Source organism: Theropithecus gelada, chromosome 20 (assembly GCF_003255815.1).
Source record: "Theropithecus gelada isolate Dixy chromosome 20, Tgel_1.0, whole genome shotgun sequence".
Lineage (NCBI taxonomy): Eukaryota > Metazoa > Chordata > Mammalia > Primates > Cercopithecidae > Theropithecus > Theropithecus gelada.
The window spans coordinates 55,855,938-55,876,103 of NC_037688.1; the positions used below are offsets into that span (position 1 = coordinate 55,855,938).

A 20,166-nucleotide genomic window follows, 5' to 3' on the forward strand; every position below is an offset into this window, starting at 1 on the left:
CCTCCATGGCAGTTCATATCCGCAGCCTCCCCGAGGGTGGCCCTTCCGCAGCTCCTGGCGGATGGCTTTCCCTCCCTGGCTTATTTCCCCCTCTGGGAAGCCGGGGGAGGTAGAAATGAATAACCTTAAAGGCCTGTTGGCAGGAATGTGCTGCCAAGCCTGCCCCCTGCCCTCTGTCTCAGGCTCTTGACTCCCTTGAAGCTGCCCATCTCTCTGTCTGCCCCTCTCCATGTTTGGGCATTCCCACTGCTGTAAGACAGTAGCCCCTGTCACTCCTCCAGGTGCTGGTGGGGAGACACCGGCCAGCGCCAAAAGCCTTGGCGGGTGTGAGCCTGAGTCCAGCAGAGATGGTGGGTGCCGGGCCGTGTGGAGGTGCCGGGGGCTGTGTCCCTTGGAAGAGAGGCTGCTAATTAATGCCCTCCTGCACCCTCAATTCAGCCCACTGTCCCCCACTCCCCTCAGGTCACAGCAGGACTCTGCTTCAGGGGAGGGGTTTGTTGGAACTGTGAAAAGGAGGGGGGAAGGAATGCCTTGTCCTCAACTCACCCGGGAGGCCGCGCCTCCCCCAAGTTCAGGCAGAAGAGATGCATCTGGGAGGCTGAACCCTCAAGTTCCATCCACCCCTGCTGCCATCCCCCTCCCCAAAAGTGGAGGCCTCCCTTTTCGTTGCTCTGCTGTCTCCTATTCTGTCCTCTGCCTCGGTGTTTGAGCCCCAGAATGGAAAGCAGCCTTAAGGAGCCACACTTAGGAAGTCCACATGCCTCTGCTCATTTCAGGAAACAGGCCTAGATGGAGGATGGACTTGAGCCCAGGGCACCAGGCCCCTTCCCCTCACCGACCTTTCACACTGACTCTCATCCAGCCTCTGCCTGCCTGTCCTCCCCTTCCTGCACCCCGGTACCCTCCCTCGGCTTCTCCAGCAGCTGCCCTGGTGGTAACCAAGAGACGCCCCCATCCTGGAGCAGGGGTGGGGAGGGGCAGCTCAAAGCAGCTGCTTCTCTGAGGAAGCTGACACCAAGGCCAGCGTTCAGCAACAACTTGTGGCTTTGCACCCAGCGCCGGGGTCCCCGCCCACCTGGCTCCCTGCTGTCCCTCTTCCCCACTGCTCCTCAGACTTCCCTCTGACCCTGGTTACTCTGTGTCTCTGCTCCCTCTCTCCCTAGGTCTAATCTGTCCTCATTTCCCCCAGACCTGTCCCCAGAAGTTCACCCTTCCCCATTCCTTTGATCTGGAACCCCTTCTTGGTCCGGCTTCCCCAGGCCCCGACACCTTTCTGTGGGGCCTGCCCAGCTCCTCGGCATACACAGCATGGGCCTGATCCTGTTCCCCTTGTGGGCAGATGCAGCAGGGCAGAGTGCAGCACAGACCACAGGCCTTTGGGGCTGGCCATGGAAACCCCGTGGATTAGAGCACAGTGTGGGATGAAGTGACCCTCAGTGCACGACTTGGGGTGACCCCTGCCCCCATCCTGAGACAGTTACCCTTCCCCCTCTGCCATCAGCACATTCTGTAGCCTCTTGGGTTACTTGGCTGCCTTGGTGTCCCATTTTCTTGGGGGGGGTGGGGATTCCCTATCCAGGATGGGGCGGCCCTGAGGGCTCTGTTCCCGGAGGCTGAGTTAGAGCGATGGGGAAGGGGGGGCAGTTTTGGGGAGAGACAGGCAGTGCTCACCAGGGCCTGGACACTAAATCCCTTGTTGATGGCTGTGGCAACCCCTCCCTAGGGTAGGGTTACCATCTTCGGCCCTGTCCCCTTGACTCTCTCCCCTCTTTACTTCCTCTTGTCCCTCTAGGAGCCATTTCCTCTATCCCCCAAAAGATGTCTCCCTTCATCAGTCCCCCAAAGGCTTGGGGTATCTCTGCCACTCCTTCAGCGAAGCAGGTGAGGAGGAAGGAGATTGCGGCAATGGAAACAGGCTCCGGGCAGATGAGGCAGGAAGGGGGACAGCTGAGGCCGGGGATGGAAGAGGGTTCAGGGAGGAACTAGGGGGATGAGTTTGGAATGGGAAATTCAATGCAACTGGGGAAGTCGAGGCAATGGGGGGGCGGGGTCAGTCGCAGATGACAGAAAGTGAAGCCTCCCTACCCCACTTCCCTGGGGCTGGGGCTACCTTTGCGTCCCTCATGAGTGACATCTCAGGCTGCAGCCCCACTGTTCCCCCTCTGTCAGCAGAAATATCTCTCTTCTGACCCCTCCTGCTGGAGTCTCAGCCAGCCAATCCCTGATCTGGAGGAGGGGGGAGCCCGGCCTCCCCCCTGCTCCCTCATAAGGACCAGCCGGGGGCCGGGGGGTGGCCGGCTGCTCAAGTGGGACGGGGGTCAGAGCTTTGTGGAAGGAAGAAAAACCTGGAGGGGGCAGGAGAGTAAAAAGAAGAAACCCAGGCAGACAGGCAGTTGGACACACTGAGGAAGACCCCCCACGAGTGGGAACCCCTTGGAAGGAACACACCGGCCCCGGCCCCCAGGAAGGGAGCGCAATGGAGGCCGCTCACGCTAAAACCACGGAGGAATGTTTAGCCTATTTTGGGGTGAGTGAGACCACCGGCCTCACCCCGGACCAAGTTAAGCGGAATCTGGAGAAATACGGCCCCAATGGTAAGTGTCCCTTGGAAGAGAGGCTGGTAATTAATGTCCTCCTGCACCCCCAAAACACACGCACACGCATGCACGCGTTTCTCCCTTCAGGGTATCTTAAGGAAGAGCTGGGCCGTTGTCCAATGCTCGCAGGGGTAAGAGGATACTGAGAAAACAGAGTCCCGAGATCCAGAGTTTTGGGAGGTTTTAATGGGATGACCTTGATGAACCTCAAGGTGGCCTGATTCTCTTACCTTAGCCACAAAGTCTTGGGTGTGGGGGGCATGAGGCTGAACCCCAAATGAATCTGTCTTTTTCTTCTTTTTCCTGGGTAGAGCTCCCTGCTGAGGAAGGTAAGTTACTGAAATCCCTGAACTCTCATAGATGACCACCCCTCTCTCCCGCCCCATCCCACTCCCTCCTCCCTGCCTTTTCTTTAGATTCCTTGAGCAAATACCCCTTCCCAAAAGGCAAATCTCCCTCCCTAAAGGTTAGAGTCCTGTCCAGGGCAGAAGTCTCCCAGACACTTTCTCCTTGAAGCATCCAACCCTTGAACTGCTCCCCATTTTGCCGAGTCTGTTTCTGTACTCTAGGCGAGATTCTCAGTCCTTCTCTGGGCACCAAGCTGCCTGCCCACCACCCTAGAGCCTCTTCACTGCAGGCCGGAGTCCAGGGGGCTCCATCCCAGACCTTCACCCCCTAGACCTTAACCCGGGGCCCTCCCCTTGCCTCCTTCCCCAGGGAAGACCCTGTGGGAGCTGGTGATAGAGCAGTTTGAAGACCTCCTGGTGCGGATCCTCCTCCTGGCCGCATGCATTTCCTTCGTAAGTGTGGGAGGGTCTCTGGGGGCTGGCTGGGGGTGTGAGGCTGGGATCGGGTGAATGCGGGGTTCGCAGTCACTGGATCCTCCCGTCCGAGCCCTGAGCATCCCATTGTACAGACGGGGCGGGCTCGGGGGCAGCAGCGGGTGTGATTCCTTCCTCCTCTCTCCTCCCCCGCACCCCACAGGCAGGTTTTATTTTAAGCTTTAAGGGTGTTCTCAGCCAAAACACCGAAGCTAAGCCACCCTCGCGGCTTCAAGAGCTTGGAGGGCTCGGGTTACCCCCCCGAGCCCCGGGCTCCGGGTCCCGCAGCGATGCCGGCTGCAGCTCGGGGGCCACTGCCACTCCCGGCATGCCCCGGGCGGGCGGCCGTTCCACCAATCCCCGCGCCCGCCGGCGCCCCTTCCCTGCCCTCCCCGGCCGCCTGACGCTGATTGGTCGAGAGGAGGACTCGCTCCTAGTGGCGGGAAAGCGCGGCGGTGCGAGGATGACTCCAAGGAGCCCGGCGCCCAGTCAGGGAGGGCACTGGCATCTCTCGCCTCACCGCCCAGCCTGGCCCTAGCCCTTCCCCGCGCTCCCTAGGCCCCCCCACCGCCGCGGGGCATCCCCAGGGCCCTGCCTCCTCTCCCGCCCTGGGGGCTACTTCCCATCCCGCAGTCCATCTGCATATCGCGGGTTCTTCTCCAGCATGAGTCTTGCTGGGGCCTCTGGAGGCAACGAAAGCCTCCCTGTACCTTGGTTTCCGAACGCAGGCCCCGTTGAGTTAAGCACAAGCTGGCAGGGCCTCTCCTTTCCCTTCTCAGATTTGCTCCTTGACATTTGCCTGCTGCCTGGCGGTGGCAACAGCTGGGGCGGGGCGCGCGCAGGAGGCCCCGTAACCCTATCCCCGCTCTGGCTCCCTCGTGAAACCGGAGCTTCCCTGCCTTGGCCGAGGGGGAGGGCTGCGGGGGTCAGACGGCCTGCGAGGACCACAGGGTTTTTCCTCTCGGGTTTTGGCTCCCGTGGGATGGATGTGGCTGTGCGGGGAGTTGGCCTGAGCTTCGCTTCTAAGCCAGCAGCTTGGTTAGGGAAACCTGAAAGCATTCCCAGCTAATCCCCCTACTGGTGCAAGTCTGTGCGCGCTCATCCCGCTGAGTAAAGCGGTGGCAGGGCCTGCAGTGGGTGGACAGACCCACAGACGAATGTGGGGCCACAGCGTCCCCACCATACCCGGTCCCCCTGCTGGCTACTGCGCAATTCTCCCCTCTGCAGTGGGCCACTTCCTTTCTCCACCCCTTTCCGGGCCTCATTACCTGTCATTCTCCTTTCCCCTGCTCTCCAGGTGCTGGCCTGGTTTGAGGAAGGTGAAGAGACCATCACTGCCTTTGTTGAACCCTTTGTCATCCTCTTGATCCTCATTGCCAATGCCATCGTGGGGGTTTGGCAGGTTAGCTTTGACCCTTCCTCACCCCTTCATGTCCCAACACTGAAGGAGAGGCCAACCCTCCCTCCAGCCTCCTCCTCCTCCATCACCTCCCCCATACTTGCCTCTTCCTCTGGTCCTATCCCCTGGTCTGGAATGGGATGGAGTGTGGGGAAGAGGTGGGAGACTGTGACCCACTGTCACTTCCTGGCTGTGTGACCCTGAGCAAGTTCCTTCATCCCTCTGAGCCTCAGTTTCTTCATCCATAAAATGGGGCTAGCAATCCAGTGTGAAATCGACTAAGATGATGGATGTGCCTGGCACACAGTAAGAATTCAATAGACGCTAGCTTGATTTCCTTCTTCCTCTGACCTGACCACCCTCTACATGTCCTGTCCTCTGCTTCCTGGGTTTTTTTTTTTTTTCTGTTGTTGTTGTTCTTGTTGTTGTTTTGTTTTGTTTTAGGTCGTTTCCATAGTGAAAACCCAAATGCTACCTTGCTTTGGTTCTAAGAAATGTCAGGCTATAAGCCATTTTTTGGTGCTCACTGGTTTCTGAACACTGAGGATAGAAATAGCCACTTTCTCACTTTGGGAGGCCGAGGCGGGCGGATCACTTGAGGTCAGGAGTTCAAGAGTAGCCTGGCCAACATGGTAAAACCCCATCTCTACTAAAAATACAAAAAATTGGCTGGGCATGGTGGCGGATTCCTGTAATCCCAGCTACTCGGAAGGCTGAGGCAGGAGAATCACTTGAACAGGGAGGTAGAGGTTGCAGTGAGCCAAGATTGTGCCATTGCATTGCACTCCAGCATGGGCAACAGAGTGAGACCCTGTCTCAAAAAAAAAAAAAAAAAAGAAAGAAAAAAAGAAAAAAAAAGAAATAGCACTTTCTCTTTGCCCCAGTGTTACAGGTACAGCAGAGCCACTGTGTCTGTGGTGCTGGCAGGTCTAGGACAACATCTGCAGGGCAGCCTCTGATTTTCTTTGATTTTTTATTTAGATTTTTCTTTTTGAGACAGGGTCTTGTTATGTCGCCCAGGCTGGAGTGCAGTGGTGTGATCTCAGCTCACAGCAACCTCTGCCTCCCGGGTTCTAGTGATTCTCCTGCCTCAGCCTCCCACGTGCCTGGGATTACAGGCACGTGCTACTACGCTAGGCTTTGTTTTTTGTTTGTTTGTTTTGTTTTGTTTTGTTGTACTTTTGATAGAGATGGGGTTTCACCATGTTGTCCAGGCTGGCCTTGAACTCCTGACCTCAAGTGATCCACCTGCCTCGGCCTCCCAGAGTGCTGGGATTACAGGTGCGAGTCACCACGCCCAGCCTGATTTTCTTTGATTCTTCTTTGTTCTCTCCCCAAAACCCTCTTACCTGTTTTCAGCTGTAGGTGACAGTTTCCTCAACACACACACACCCCTGCCCGTGTGGGGTTTTGTTGCCTCCCCTGTGCCAGGAGCCACAACTCCATAACCCTGCCTCCTGTGCATAGCCATGCCTCCTCCACCCTGTCTCCTCAGGAGCGGAACGCAGAGAATGCCATCGAGGCCCTGAAGGAGTATGAGCCAGAGATGGGGAAGGTCTACCGGGCTGACCGCAAGGCAGTGCAAAGGATCAAGGCTCGGGACATCGTCCCCGGGGACATCGTGGAGGTGGCTGGTGAGTGACAGTGACGGCTGGTCCAGGATGCGAAGCTTTGGGACTGAGGCCTAGGAGACGCTGGGGGCTGGTCAGGCTCAGATCCCGGTGTCCAGGAGGATGGCGGAGTCTGCTTCTCCTTCCGACTCCTCAGAAGGTCATCCCAGGCCACTCCGGCCACGGCCCCCCTTCACCAGCAGAGTCTCAGCAGGAACAGCCAGTCCTGTCCCTGAGGCTGCAGGCAGACCCCCTGCTCTCCATCCTCTCACCCTGCACTCGCACTTGCAGGCAACAGGTGGAACTCGGTCCCTGCCAACGGCCCCGTCTCCACCCCCTCCCGGGGCCTGGCTTCCCCCTCCTTCCACCCACCCCAAGCTTGGTCAGCTTTCAGTCTTGACCTCTCCGTGCCCTTGAGGCCTCTCAAAGGGGAAGGAGCGAGGGCAGAAGGGAGGAGGGAGGCCGAAGGCTCGAGCCCCCGGCCATGTAAGGGAAACTCAGGCCCTGCACGGAGCACGGGACTGGGGAGGAGGGAGCTCAAGGAGGGCCCCGCCCGAGGCAAGGGACACTTAATGCCTGGCCAGGGAGGGGTGGGGGCTGGGTGGCTAAGATTACTGGGATTCTGCCCCCTTCAGCGGTTTTTATATTTGCCCTGAGCAGGCCTTCCCGAAGCTCCAGGCCCCTGCCAGGGGGAATGGCTCTTCTGAGGCCTCCTTCCCTGTAGCAGACACCCAAGTCACCACCCCAGGGAGCCTGGGGATAGGGAGTGAGGGCAGGCCGAAGACCCCGGCACCCCATTACCGCCGTGACAGCATGGAGTCAGCGCCATGAATGTCTATAAATATCACACGGGCTTGGGTGACAGGGCGTCCCGCCTGACTCCATCCCGACCTCCCTCCTCCCTCCTGGGTCCATTTCCTCTGGCACAGGAGGGGGCCTTAGAAACAGAGGGAAAGGAAAGCGATTGGATCCGGTCCCCAGTACCATCCCTGGGACCAGTGTGGAATTAGGCAGCGGCCCTGGGAGGTTCTTAGGCTCCTCCTAAGGTCTCTGAGTCTGGCTGGGCATCCACCTCTCCAGCCGCCCCCAAGGTGGTTTCCATGTGTCTGTCAACCCACCTGTGCACTCCCTGGCCTCACCTCCACCCATTCACTCTCCAGCCTGTGCTGCCGGCCCTGCTCCTCCACACCTGTTTCCTGCTCACCCCCCCACTTCTCTCTCGCCCCATCCGTCCTGTCTTGTCCATGTTCTCAGCTTACTTTCCCCAGCTCCTCACCTCCCTGCCTCCCTGAGATGCTCAGACCCAGCTGTCAGGTTCCTGATATGTGGTCCCCTCCATGACCACCCTACGCCCCCTGCTGCCTTGAGTCCTGCCCACTCATACCTTCCGCTCACTCCTCTCCTGCCTTGCCCTCCACTTTTCTCTTGGTTGCCCTCTATTTTCTCAATTTCCATATTTTCCCGTTTCTCCCTGCCTTCCCTGGCTGTCCACTTCATTCTCTCACCCCAATACTCCTTCTCTCTAACACACCCTGTTTTCCCTGAGTTCTTTCCTTGCCTTTCCTCTTTGCCTTTCTCACTCCTGTCTCCCATTCTCAATTCTAGCTTCTTGTCCTACAGCTGGACTGTCCTTAATTTCGCCTCCAGTCATTCAGTGGGCATTTATTTAGCATGTATTATGTGCTGAGCAGTATGCCTGCCCATCCCTTCTCAGGGCTCACAGCCAGTGGGAAGAGATGTGGGAATTCGAGACCAACCTGAGAACAGAATGAGACTCCAGCTCGCCATGGACACGGGGGCAGGAGGGATGGGTGTCACGATGGGTGGTTGCCAGCTTCAGGAGCTCATGCCAAGGGCCTGATGCAAGCCCTGGGAGCCTCCCTGAGACCTGAAGGATGGATGAGGAGAATGAGTCAGACACAGATTGGGTTTTTCTTAGGAAGGAAGAAAATTCCATTCCCAAGTGACCTCCCTCTTCCCTACTCTCTCCACAGTGGGAGACAAAGTCCCTGCAGACATCCGAATCCTCGCCATCAAATCCACCACCCTGCGGGTTGACCAGTCCATCCTGACAGGTCTGCTGGCCTGGGTGGGAAGATGCATGGGGGTGGGATGTGGGAAGGAAGAGGCAACAAGGGGGAGGTGAGTGGAAAGACAGAGAACCCTCACTGTCTGAGCAACATAGAGAGACCCTGTCTCTAAAAAAATTTTTTTAAATTAGCTGGGCATGTTGTTGAGTGCCTATAGTCCTGACTACTCAGGATGCTGAGGTGGGAGGATCACCTGGGTACAGGAGGTCAAGGCTGCAGTGAGCTGTGATCACACCACTGCACTCCTTTCTGGGCAACCCTGTCTCTATCAAAATACAAACAAAAGGCTGGGCAAAGTGGCTCATGCCTGTAATCCCAGCACTTTGGGAGGCCAAGGTGGGTGGATCACCTGAGGTCAGGAGTTAAGAGACCAGCCTGGCCAACATGGTGAAACCCTGTCTCTACCAAAAAATACAAAAATTAGCCAGGCATGGTGGCAGGCACCTGTAGTCCCAGCTACTCAGGAGGCTGATGCAGTAGAATCGCATGAACCCAGGAGGCTGAGGCTGCAGTGAGCCAAGATTATGTCACTGCACTCCAGCATGGGCAACAAGAGCAAGACCTCATCTCAAAAAAAAAAAAAAAAAAGCAAAAAAAAAAAAAAAAAAACCCAGCACTGGGGCCTCCCCCGGCTCACTAGCAGTGGCTGTGGCAGTGGCAGCACTGTTTGACGTTTTCTTTTTTTTTTTTTTGAGATGGAGTCTTGCTCTGTCACCCAGGCTAGAGGGCAGCGGCGCAGTTTCGGCTCACTGCAACCTCTGCCTCCCGGATTCAAGCAATTCCCTGCTTCAGCCTCTGGAGTAGCTGGGATTACAGGCGTCCACCATCACACTCAGCTAATTTTTGTATTTTTAGTAGAGACAGGGTTTTACCATCTTGGCCAGGCTGGTCTTGAACTCCTGACCTCGTGATCTACCTGCCTCAGCCTCCCAAAGTGCTGGATTACAGGTGTGAGCCACCCACTGCGCCCAGCCTGCTTGATGTTTCCATCTGTCCCAAGCCTGAAATGGGATGAGTAGTGGGAGAAGGCTGGACGCTGTTGCCCACTCTCTAGATAGCCGCAAGCCCACCCCTTCCACATGGACATAGGGTCACACACACCTCGAGAACTGTCCTGTCTCCTTCAGCCTCCTAAAAAGTCCTCCAGGGAGGAGACATGAGATTCTACGACAAGATAGGGGGTTCAGATACACCGAAAACCATGGCTGCTAGGCAGGGCGTGGTGGCTCATACCTGTAATCCCAGTGCTTTGGGAGGCTGAGGCAGGAGAATTACTTGAGGTCAGGAGTTTGAGACCAGCCTGGGCAACACAGCGAGACCCCATCTCTATAAAAAAATTTTAAAAAATTAGCTGGGTGTGGTGATGTGCACCTGTAGTCCCAGCTACTTGGGAGGCTGAGGTGGGAGGATTGCCTAAGCCCAGAAGCTTAAGGCCACAGTGAGCTATGATTACCACAGCAGTCCAGCATGGACAACAGAGCAAGACCCCATCTCTATAAATTTTTTTCTTTAATTAGTTGGGCATTGTACTGCACACCTGTAGTCCCAGTTGTTTGGGAGGCTGGGGTGGGAGGATCACTTGAGCCCAAGAGTTTGAGGTTGTAGTGAGTTATGATCACACCACTGCATTCTAGCCTGGGCAACAGAGCAAGACCCTGTCTCTATAAAACCACCATAGCTGCTTCTGTTTCTGCACTGGCAGGGAGAAGCGAAGAAGAGGCAGAAAACATTCCCCATGGTCCCAGGGGTCAAGGGCTAGGCTGGCCCAGGCCTGCTGCTGAGCCCCTGCTCTTAGGGTGAGGGAGGCATGGTTCTAAGGGTGGGTCCCCCTTCCTCCCAGAAACATGCTTGACAGTTGAAAGTGTGGTTCCAAATATGTCCACTTATTTGATTTTTACCCAATATATTGTTTTGCAGTGTACATGTCCTTGTCCCCATTTTACAGAGGAGCACATGGAAGTTAGGTGATCAGTCACACAGCTTGTTAGTGGTCAAGCCGGGCTCGGGTCTTTTTTTTTTTTTTTTTTTGAGACGGAGTCTTGCTCTGTCGCCCAGGCTGGAGTGCAGTGGCCGGATCTCAGCTCACTGCAAGCTCCGCCTCCGGGGTTTACGCCATTCTCCTGCCGTAGCCTCCGAAGTAGCTGGGACTACAGGCGCCCGCCACCTCGCCCGGCTAGTTTTTTGTATTTTTTAGTAGAGACAGGGTTTCACCGTGTTAGCCAGGATGGTCTCGATCTCCTGACCTCGTGATCCACCCATCTCGGCCTCCCAAAGTGCTGGCATTACAGGCTTGAGCCACCGCGCCCGGCTCAAGGTCTTTTTAAGAGCAGTGGACTTCTGGCCGGGCACAGTGACCTGTAATCCCAGCACTTTGGGAGGCTGAGGTGGGCAGATCACTTGAGGTCAGGAGTTCGAGACCAGCCTGGCCAACATGGTGAGACCCCCGTCTCTACTAAAAATACAAAAAAAAATTAGGCAAGTGTGATGGCATGTGCCTGTAATCCCAGCTACTTGGGAGGCTGAGGCAGGAGAATTGCCTGAACCTGGGAGGCAGAGGTTGCAGTGAGCTGAGATCTTGACACTGCACTCCAGCCTGGGTAACAAAATCGAAACTCTGTCTCAAAAAAAAAAAAAAAGGGAGCAATGGACTTCCTAGCTGCCTTCAGTGGCTTCTTCCAGAGTCCAGACATCCCCCAGGATGGCTACTTGGTCCTTACCAGGAGTTGTCCTGCTGAGCAGGGAGTTAGGCGCGGGAAGCCTGGGAGAAGGACATGATGTCATCTGAAAACCCCTTGGCCCCTTCTCCACAGGCGAGTCTGTATCTGTCATCAAGCACACGGAGCCCGTTCCTGACCCCCGAGCTGTCAACCAGGACAAGAAGAACATGCTTTTCTCGGTGAGCAATCTGGGACCAGCTGTCACACGCTTAGTCAAGCCAGGTGCCCGGGTTGGAGAGAAACATGGCGGTGTGAGAAGAGATGGCGTGGGGGAATGCGGCATGAAGGTCACCTCTTGCCTGATTCCCTGCCTTCTCTTTCCCTTCCCAGGGCACCAACATTGCAGCTGGCAAGGCCTTGGGCATTGTGGCCACCACCGGCGTGGGCACTGAGATTGGGAAGATCCGAGACCAAATGGCTGCCACAGAACAGGACAAGACCCCTTTGCAGCAGAAGCTGGATGAGTTTGGGGAGCAGCTCTCCAAGGTCATCTCCCTCATCTGTGTGGCTGTCTGGCTCATCAACATTGGCCACTTCAACGACCCTGTCCATGGGGGCTCCTGGATCCGCGGGGCCATCTACTACTTTAAGATTGCTGTGGCCTTGGCTGTGGCTGCCATCCCCGAAGGTACGAAAGCCTTTCTTTTCTCCTCTCATTTGCAATCCCATCTGCAAAGACTCCTTTTCTTTCTTTCTTTCTTTCTTTTATTTTTTTCTTTTTTGTTTTCTGAGACAGAGTCTTGCTTTGTCACCCAGGCTGGAGTGCAGTGGTGTGATCTCGGCTCACTGTAAGCTCCGCCTCCCGGGTTCATGCCATTCTCCTGCCTCAGCCTCCCCAGCAGCTGGGACTACAGGCACACGCCACCACGCCTGGCTAATTTTTTTGTATTTTTAGTAGAGACGGGATTTCACTGTGTTAGCCAGGATGGTCTCAATCTCCTGACCTCGTGATCTGCCCGCCTCGGCCTCCCAAAGTGCTGGGATTACAGGCGTGAGCCACTGTGCCCGGCCTTTTTTTTTTTTTTTTTTTTTTTTGAGATCGAGTCTCTCTCTGTCACCCAGGCTGGAGTGCAGTGGCGCAATCTCGGCTCAGTGCAACCTCTTCCTCCTGCGTTCAAGTGATTCTCCTGCCTCTGCCTCCCAAGTAGCTGGGATTACAGGTGCACACCACCAGGCCCGGCTAATTTTTGTGTTTTCAGCAGAGACGAGGTTTCACCATGTTGGCCAGGCTGGTCTCGAACTCTGGGCTCAAGCAATCCACCTGCCTTGGCCTCCCAAAGTGCTGGGGTTACAGGCATGAGCCACCACGCCCGGCCCAAAGACCCCTTTTCCAAGTAAGGTAACATTTACAGGCTCCAGGGATTAGGATCTGGTATCTTTAGGGACCATTATTGTTTGTTTGTTTGTTTGTTTAATAGAGACAAGGTCTCACTCTTGTTGCCCAGGCTGGAGCATGGTATCACAATCATAACTCACTGTAATCTCAAACTCCTGGATTCAAACAATCCTCTTGTTCCAGCCTCCCAAGTAGCTGGTACCATAGGCAATCACCACCATGCCCAGCTAATTTTTAAATCTTATCAGAGGAGTCTTGCTGTGTTGCCCAGGTTGGTCTCAAACTCCTGACCTCAAGTGATCCTCCCACCTCAGCCTCCCAAAGTGCTAGGATTACAGGTGTGCACCAATAGTAGCTGGGGGCTACTATTTAGCAGACTACAGACCACACCCTCCCTCCCCTTGCAGGTTCCCTCACGCCCTCCCTCCCTCCCCACAGGTCTTCCTGCAGTCATCACCACCTGCCTGGCCCTGGGTACCCGCCGGATGGCAAAGAAGAACGCCATTGTAAGGAGCTTGCCCTCCGTAGAGACCCTGGGCTGCACCTCTGTCATCTGTTCCGACAAGACAGGCACCCTCACCACCAACCAGATGTCTGTCTGCAAGGTCAGGAGCAGTGTGGGCAGCGCACTCAGTCAGAAGGCTGCCTGTGGGGGTAAAAGGGGCCCTCCAAAGATAGAGGTCTCCCTTCATCACTGCTGGCTTCTCATCTGGGCCTGCAAAATGCTCAAAGGGCAGTAGAACACCATCCTGTCTGCCATAAAGGGGATCAGAGAGGACCCTTGTGTCCCAGCCAGACAGCTCACTCTGACAACCATCCATGCACCAAGCACTGCCACACATTGTCTCTCATCCCCCACAATAGCCCATTCAGAGGACGGTCTCATTAACTTCATTTTTTTTAATTAAAGAAAATTATTATGATTTTGAGACAGAGTCTCACTCTGTCACGCAGGCTGGAGTGCAGTGGTGTGATCTTGGCTCACTGCAACCTCTGCCTCCTGGGTTCAAGCGATTCACCTGCCTTAGCCTCCCTAGTAGCTGGGACTACAGGTGCCTGCCACCATGCCTGGCTAATTTTTTTGCATTTTCAATAGAGACAGGATTTGCTATGTTGGCCAGGCTGGTCCTAAACTCCTGGCCTCAAGTGTTGTGCCCCCGTTGGCTTCCCAAAGTACTGGGATTATAGGTGTGAGCCACAGCACCCAGCCTAACTTCCTTTTTTAGAAGAGAAAAAGGCTCAGAGATTACATGACTTCCCCAAGATGCACAGTTAAAAAGTAACAGAGTTGAGTTTCAAACTCAAGTCTGTGTGGCCACAAAGCTTCTGCCTGTGAAGTGGATGGCTCTCCTAAATGGTCACTCATGACAGGGCCCGCCCAGCCTGCCAACACTGACCGTGAACAGCATTTCCTAAAGCATGGCTCTTAATCTTTTCTGTGCCTCACACCCCTTTGCAGTTGAGCTCTTCTCAGGATAATATTTCAAATCCATATTAATAAAATAAAACAGGCCAGGCGCAATGGCTCACGCCTATAATCCCAACACTTTGGGAGGCCAAGGTGGGCAGATCACGAGGTCAGGAGTTCGAGATGAGCCTGGCCAACATGGTGAAACCCCATCTCTACTAAAAATACAAAAAGTAGCTGGGCATGGTGGTGTGTGCCTGTAATCCCAGCTACTGGGGAGGCTGAGGCAGGAAAATCGCTTGAACCCAGGAGGCAGAGGTTTCAGTGAGCCGAGATCACTCCACTGCACTCCAGCCTGGGTGACAGAGTAAGATAATATTAATTATTATCTCCGTCTTAAATAATAAAATGAAATGCAAAGAAATAAAATAAAATAAAATAAAACAGGCTGGGGGTGGTGGCTCACGCCTGTAATCTCTTTGGGAGGCCAAGGTGGGAGGATGGGGATCACTTGAGCCCCGAAGTTCGAGACCAGCCTAAGCAACATAGTGAGAGTCCATCTCTACCAAAAAAAAAAAAAAAAAAATAGCCCGATGTGGTGGTGCGCACTTGTAGTCCTAGCTACTCAGGTGGCTGAGGCAGGAGAATCACTTGAACCCAGAGGATTGCTTGAGCCAGGAGGTCAAAGCTACAGTGAGCAGTGATCACACCACTGTACTCCAGCCTGCACAACAGAGCGAGACCCTCACACACACAAAAAAATAAAATAAAATAGGGCCAGGTACAGTGGCTCATGCCTGTAATCCTAGCACTTAGGGAGGCTGAGGCAGAAGGATCGTTTGAGCCCAGGAGTTTTAGACTAGCTTGGGCAACACAGTGAGACCACATCTTCCTAAAGATAAAATAGAAAATTAAAAACTAAATAAACAACACAGGATTCTGGGTTTTTTTGTTTTTGTTTTTGTTTTGATGGAGTCTCACTCTGTTACCCAGGCTGGAGTGCAGTGGCACAATCTCGGCTCACTGCAACCTCCACCTCCCAGGTTCAAGCAATTCTCCTTCCTCAGCCTCCCAAGTAGCTGGGACTATGGGCACACGCCACCACGCCCAGCTAATTTTTGTATTTCTAGTAGAGACGGGGTTTTGCCATGTTGACCAGGCTGGTCTCTAACTCCTGACCTCAAGTGATCTGCCTGCCTCGGCCTCCCAAAGTGCTGGTTTACAGGAGTGAGCCACTGCGTCTGGCCAGGATTCTGTTTTAAAAAGACATAGGAGGCAGGGCAGTGTAGCTCACGCCTGTAATCCCAGCACTTTGGGAGGCAGAGGCAGGCGGATCACAAGATCAGGAGATCGAGAACATCCTGGCTAACAAGGTGAAACCCCGTCTCTACTAAAAATACAAACAATTAGCTGGGCATGGTGGCAGGTGCCTGTAGTCCCAGGTACTCGGGAGGCTGAGGGAGGAGAATGGCGTGAACCTGGGAGGTGGAGCTTGCAGTGAGCCGAGATTGTGCCACCGCACTCCAGCCTGGGCAACAGAGCAAGACTCCATCTAAAAAAAATAATAATAATACATAGGAAGCCAGGCACAGTGGCTCACGCCTGTAATCCCAGTACTTTGGGAGGCCAAGGTAGGTGGATCACCTGAGGTCAGAATTTCGAGAATAGCTTGTCCAACATGGCAAAACCCCGTCTCTACTAAAAATACAAAAATTAGCTGGGTGTGTTGGCGGATGCTTGTAGTCCCAGCTACTAAGGAGGCTGAGGCAGGAGAATCGCTTGAACCCAGGAGGTGGAGGTTACAGTGAGCTGAGATCACGCCATTGCACCCCAGCCTGGGCAACAAAAGCAAAACTCCATCTCAAAAAAAAAATTAAAAAGCCTAGGCACAGTGACTCACGCCTGTAATCCCAGCACTTTGGGAGGCCGAGGTGAGCAGATCACCTGAGGTCAGGAGTTCGAGACTAGCCTGACCAACATGGAGAAACCCTGTCTCTACTAAAATACAAAATTAGCTGGGCGTGGTGGCACATGCCTGTAGTACCAGCTACTTGGAAGGCTGAGGCAGGAGAATCACTTGAACCTGGGAGGTAGAGGCGGTGAGCCGAGATCGTGCCATTGCACTCTAGCCTGGGCAACAAGAGCGAAACTCTGTCTCAAAAAAAAAAAAAAAAGTAGCCAGATGTGGTGGCTCACACCTGTAATCCTAGCACTTTGGGAGGCCAAGGCGGACAGATTACCTGAGGTCAGTTTGGTCAACATGGTGAAACCCCGTCTCTACGAAAAATACAAAAAATTAGCCGGGCATGGTGGTGGGCACCTGTAATCCCAACTACTTGGGAGGCTGAGGCAGGAGAATTGCTTGAACCCAGGAGGCGGAGGTTGCAGTGAGCTGAGATCGCACCATTGCACTCCAGCCTGGGCAACAGAGAGAGACTTTGTCTCAAATAATAATAATAATAATAATAATAATAATAATTTAAAAATGAAAATAACAAAGTAAAAAATATAAAAATACATATGAAAAATACATAGGGTTACAGAGGAAATCAATGATTGTGAAATATAGTTCTATCAAAATATTTTAAAAACAACTTTGTAATTTGGCAACATACATGCTTCTTTATTAAGGCATTAAATAGGGAGTTCTCGCAGTGGGTCTAAGCACTATCATAATGTTGAAGCAGTGGTGAGCATAAATTATGCTATTTTGAGAGATCTGCAACAGCGGTAATGTGATAGGAGGAAAGTATCTGTGATTAAATTGGTGACAGTCACAGGTTTTGCTAATACTAATGTGGTCTGTTGACAACATGCATAACTGGAAGGAAATGTCAAATGTCAGCGTGAGAACAAGAAAAGCTGTCATTTTTTTCTTGGCTGTCTCAGTTCTTGGGCTCCTTGAGGGGTCTTCCACTGACCTCAGGCCAAGAACCCCTGCCCTACACAGAGTTTTGTGGAAGACTACACCCATGAACTAGAAATTGCTGTTCTGAGAAGCGAGGGCTGTGTGGTCAGATCAGGGCGAGAAAGGCTGTAACCCTGGCTCCTGGGAGAGCCCCGTAACGCCTGCTGGTATTTGAAAGCCTTAGAGGAGGCTGACTGTGTAAAGAAGACGGATTCTGCTTTGTTTAACCCAGAGGTTCCCAAGTTTTTTTCTGACCACAGAACTTTTTTGTCTTGGAACCCATCTTAACAATCTCTCTTCTCGGGAATGAAAAGCCCAGTCTCTGTTGCGTTTGCCCAGGGTTCAGGGTAGGCCACTCCTCCTGGGCACTGCGTTCTCCACATCCCTCTAACGCACAGGCCACAAAGCCAGACCACAGACTCATGTGACTCGGCTCCTGTCGTGTTTCATAAAAATGAATGAATTCTCACACCTGTAATCCCAGCACTTTGGGAGGCCAAGGTGAGTGGATCACTTGAGGTCAGGAGTTCGGGACCAGCCTGGCCAACATGGCGAAATTCTGTCTCTACTAAAAATACAAAAATTAACTGGGTGTGGTGGTGCTTGCCTGTACTCCCAACTGCTCTGGAGGCTGAGGCAGGAGAATCACTTGAACCCGGGAGGCGGTGGTTTTGCACCAGCCTGGTCAGCAAGAGTGAAACTGCATCTCAAGAAAAAAAAAAAGAATTGCCCATATTTTTGAAAGTCAAGAGGCTGGGCATGGTGGGTGCCTGTACTCCCAGCATCATGGTGGGTACCTGTACTCCCAGCACTTTGGGAGGCCAAGGCAGGAAGATCACTTGAGCCCAGGAGTTCAAAACCAGCCTGGGCAACATAGTGAGACCAAATTTCTACCAAAAAAAAAAAAAGAAAAGAGAGAGCGAGAGAGACAGGCATGGTGGCATGTGCCTGTGGCCCCAACTACTTGGGTAGGCTGAGGTGGGAGGATCACTTGAGCCTGGGAGGTCGAGGCTGCAGTGAGCTATGATCACACCACTGTATTCTAGCCTGGGCAACAGAGCAAGAACCTGTCTCAAAAAAAAAAAAAAAAAAAAAAAAAAAAAAGAAAGAAAAAGTCAAGAGATTTCACAGGAAGATAACCTCAATTTCTAGCTCTTCCTGCAAAACTGGAAGGTCTGGCCACATGCAGCTGGAGCTATAGACGGTCCAGGTGCCAACAGGTCGGCCGTTTTCCACAGTCCCTACCACACCTTATTGTGTTCCATCTTATTTTATTAACTGATCTACAGAAGCTCCAGCATAGCTTGCAGTCACTCTTGTTTGTGTGTGTGCGCGTGTGTTTTATTTATTTATTTATTTATTTTGAGAGTTTGGCTCTTGTTGCCAGGCTGGAGTACAATGGCACGATCCTGGCTCACTGTAACCTCTGCCTCCCGGCTTCGAGCGATTCTCCTGCTTCAGCCTCCAGAGTAGCTGGGATTACAGGCGCGTGCCACCATGCCTGGCTAATTTTTGTATTTTTAGTAGAGACAGGGTTTCACCATGTTGGCCAGGATGGTCTTGAACTCCTGCCAGGTGATCCACCTGCCTCAGCCTCCTAAAGTGCTGTGATTACAGGTGTGAGCCACCTCGCCCAGCCTCAGTAACGATTGTTTTAAGGCTTTGATGGAGAATGATTGCAACAGCTTGGTGGGAAGTGGGTAGGGTATACGGGGGGTGGGGGACAGGGAGGGGTGAGTAGGAGGGTGGGAGGGTAGGTGTTGGCAGCACAGGCCTCCTTTGATGCAGGTGCCCACCTTGGGATGGGGAGAGGTGGACATCTGTGTGCCTGCCCTTCTCCCCTGCAGATGTTTATCATTGATAAGGTGGATGGGGACATCTGCCTCCTGAATGAGTTCTCCATCACCGGCTCCACTTACGCTCCAGAGGGAGAGGTGTAAGTCACCCAGGCAACTTCTCCCCAGCTCCTCACGCCCCTCCCCACGCCCCTCCCCACACCCCCTTTCTCCCTGGGACCCTCCATGTGGTTTTGCTTTCCTTTCACTCTCCCCTTCCTCCCTGACCTTGTTCTCTCCGGATATCCAAGTTGGCTCTCCCTACTGTCCTTCCTGACCCTCGGCTGCCTGCTCTTCCTGTGCCCTCTCTGCATCTCATTCCCTGTTCTTCTCCACTGTCTCTGTCCCTTCCTCCTCCGACCCTGCTGCCAGCTTGAAGAATGATAAGCCAGTCCGGCCAGGGCAGTATGACGGGCTGGTGGAGCTGGCCACCATCTGTGCCCTCTGCAATGACTCCTCCTTGGACTTCAACGAGGTAACCTCTCCTTCCCCTTCCAGTTGGCTCAGAGTCTGAGCCTCCTCTGAAGGCCAGGAGGAAAGGGTTGGAGGAAGGGGACCCAGTACACCTAGTCCTCTGCCAGCGTGCAAGGGAGGCAGTGGCTTGCTTCCTTCTTACACTAGGTGGAAGGTGGGTGTGACAGGTGGGAGCCTGGGGCACCTACTTCCTCTTCCTCCTCTGCCCATCTCAGGCCAAAGGTGTCTATGAGAAGGTTGGCGAGGCCACCGAGACAGCACTCACCACCCTGGTGGAGAAGATGAATGTATTCAACACAGATGTGAGAAGCCTCTCGAAGGTGGAGAGAGCCAACGCCTGCAACTCGGTGAGCCTGCAGAGCCCCTGCCACAGGGCCATCTCCACTCTATGCTGCACAGACCAGAGGAAGGCAGAGGCCCTGGTTGGACTGGGTAGAGCCTAGTGCCTGTGCTGGGACCCCACCCAGGCAGTGGACGGCCCCCCGCAGCTTCTCCGCAGGCTGATGTGGGTGGGACCCATTGTCCCTGGGGCCGCCTGGCAGCTATGCCCTTGATGGATCTATGATCACTTTTGCCTGCTGTGTCCTGAGTTGAAGTGGACAAAGCTGGACACGGAAACTACAAGGGACCCATCCAGGAGCAGCCCCAACTTCATCTGTTATCCCTTTGTTTCTAGAAGCACACTTGCTTTCAGCAGATCATGAGTCCTGACTTAGGATTTAGGAAATGTGGCTGCTGCACCTACAGGGAAAGCCTTTCCTTGCCCAGATGAACTCAGCCACTTCTGGGACTGTCACTCCCAGTTATTGCTATTGATACTTGCTGAACGTCTCCATTAAGCACCTCTCTCTGGTGAATTATATTCCCCACATTTCTCTCTTTCTCTCTTTTTTTGTATATACAAAATGCTCATTGCTACTTTATTTAATATAACAAAAAAGCAGGTGAGACACAGAGACTCACGCCTGTAG

At 53.8% G+C, this 20,166-nt stretch overlaps 1 protein-coding gene and 1 long non-coding RNA gene across 4 annotated transcripts in view; one reads left to right on the top strand and one right to left on the bottom strand.

Annotated features, from left to right (window-relative positions):
* Window positions 1-1,701: 1,701 nt before the first annotated feature.
* Window positions 1,702-20,166, top strand: part of ATP2A1 (ATPase sarcoplasmic/endoplasmic reticulum Ca2+ transporting 1) — a 28,551-nt gene continuing 10,086 nt past the window's right edge. For 2 of the 3 annotated variants that reach the window (XM_025369473.1, XM_025369471.1), the window contains exons 1-12: window positions 1,702-2,594; window positions 2,909-2,926; window positions 3,315-3,397; window positions 4,716-4,820; window positions 6,313-6,451; window positions 8,422-8,502; window positions 11,328-11,413; window positions 11,565-11,862; window positions 13,009-13,175; window positions 18,734-18,822; window positions 19,094-19,196; window positions 19,411-19,542. In XM_025369473.1, coding sequence (XP_025225258.1) covers window positions 2,477-2,594; window positions 2,909-2,926; window positions 3,315-3,397; window positions 4,716-4,820; window positions 6,313-6,451; window positions 8,422-8,502; window positions 11,328-11,413; window positions 11,565-11,862; window positions 13,009-13,175; window positions 18,734-18,822; window positions 19,094-19,196; window positions 19,411-19,542 — 1,419 coding nt within the window. In that variant the 5' untranslated portion in view covers window positions 1,702-2,476. Of the gene's footprint in view, window positions 2,595-2,908; window positions 2,927-3,314; window positions 3,398-3,854; window positions 3,907-4,715; window positions 4,821-6,312; window positions 6,452-8,421; window positions 8,503-11,327; window positions 11,414-11,564; window positions 11,863-13,008; window positions 13,176-18,733; window positions 18,823-19,093; window positions 19,197-19,410; window positions 19,543-20,166 lie in introns of those variants that run through there. The other variant, XM_025369474.1, reaches the window with a different exon arrangement.
* On the bottom strand, window positions 2,762-3,747 carry LOC112613737. Its single transcript, XR_003117005.1, has 2 exons — window positions 3,356-3,747; window positions 2,762-2,917 (listed from the first exon to the last, which is right to left on the bottom strand). It is a non-coding gene; the product is annotated as an uncharacterized LOC112613737 (long non-coding RNA).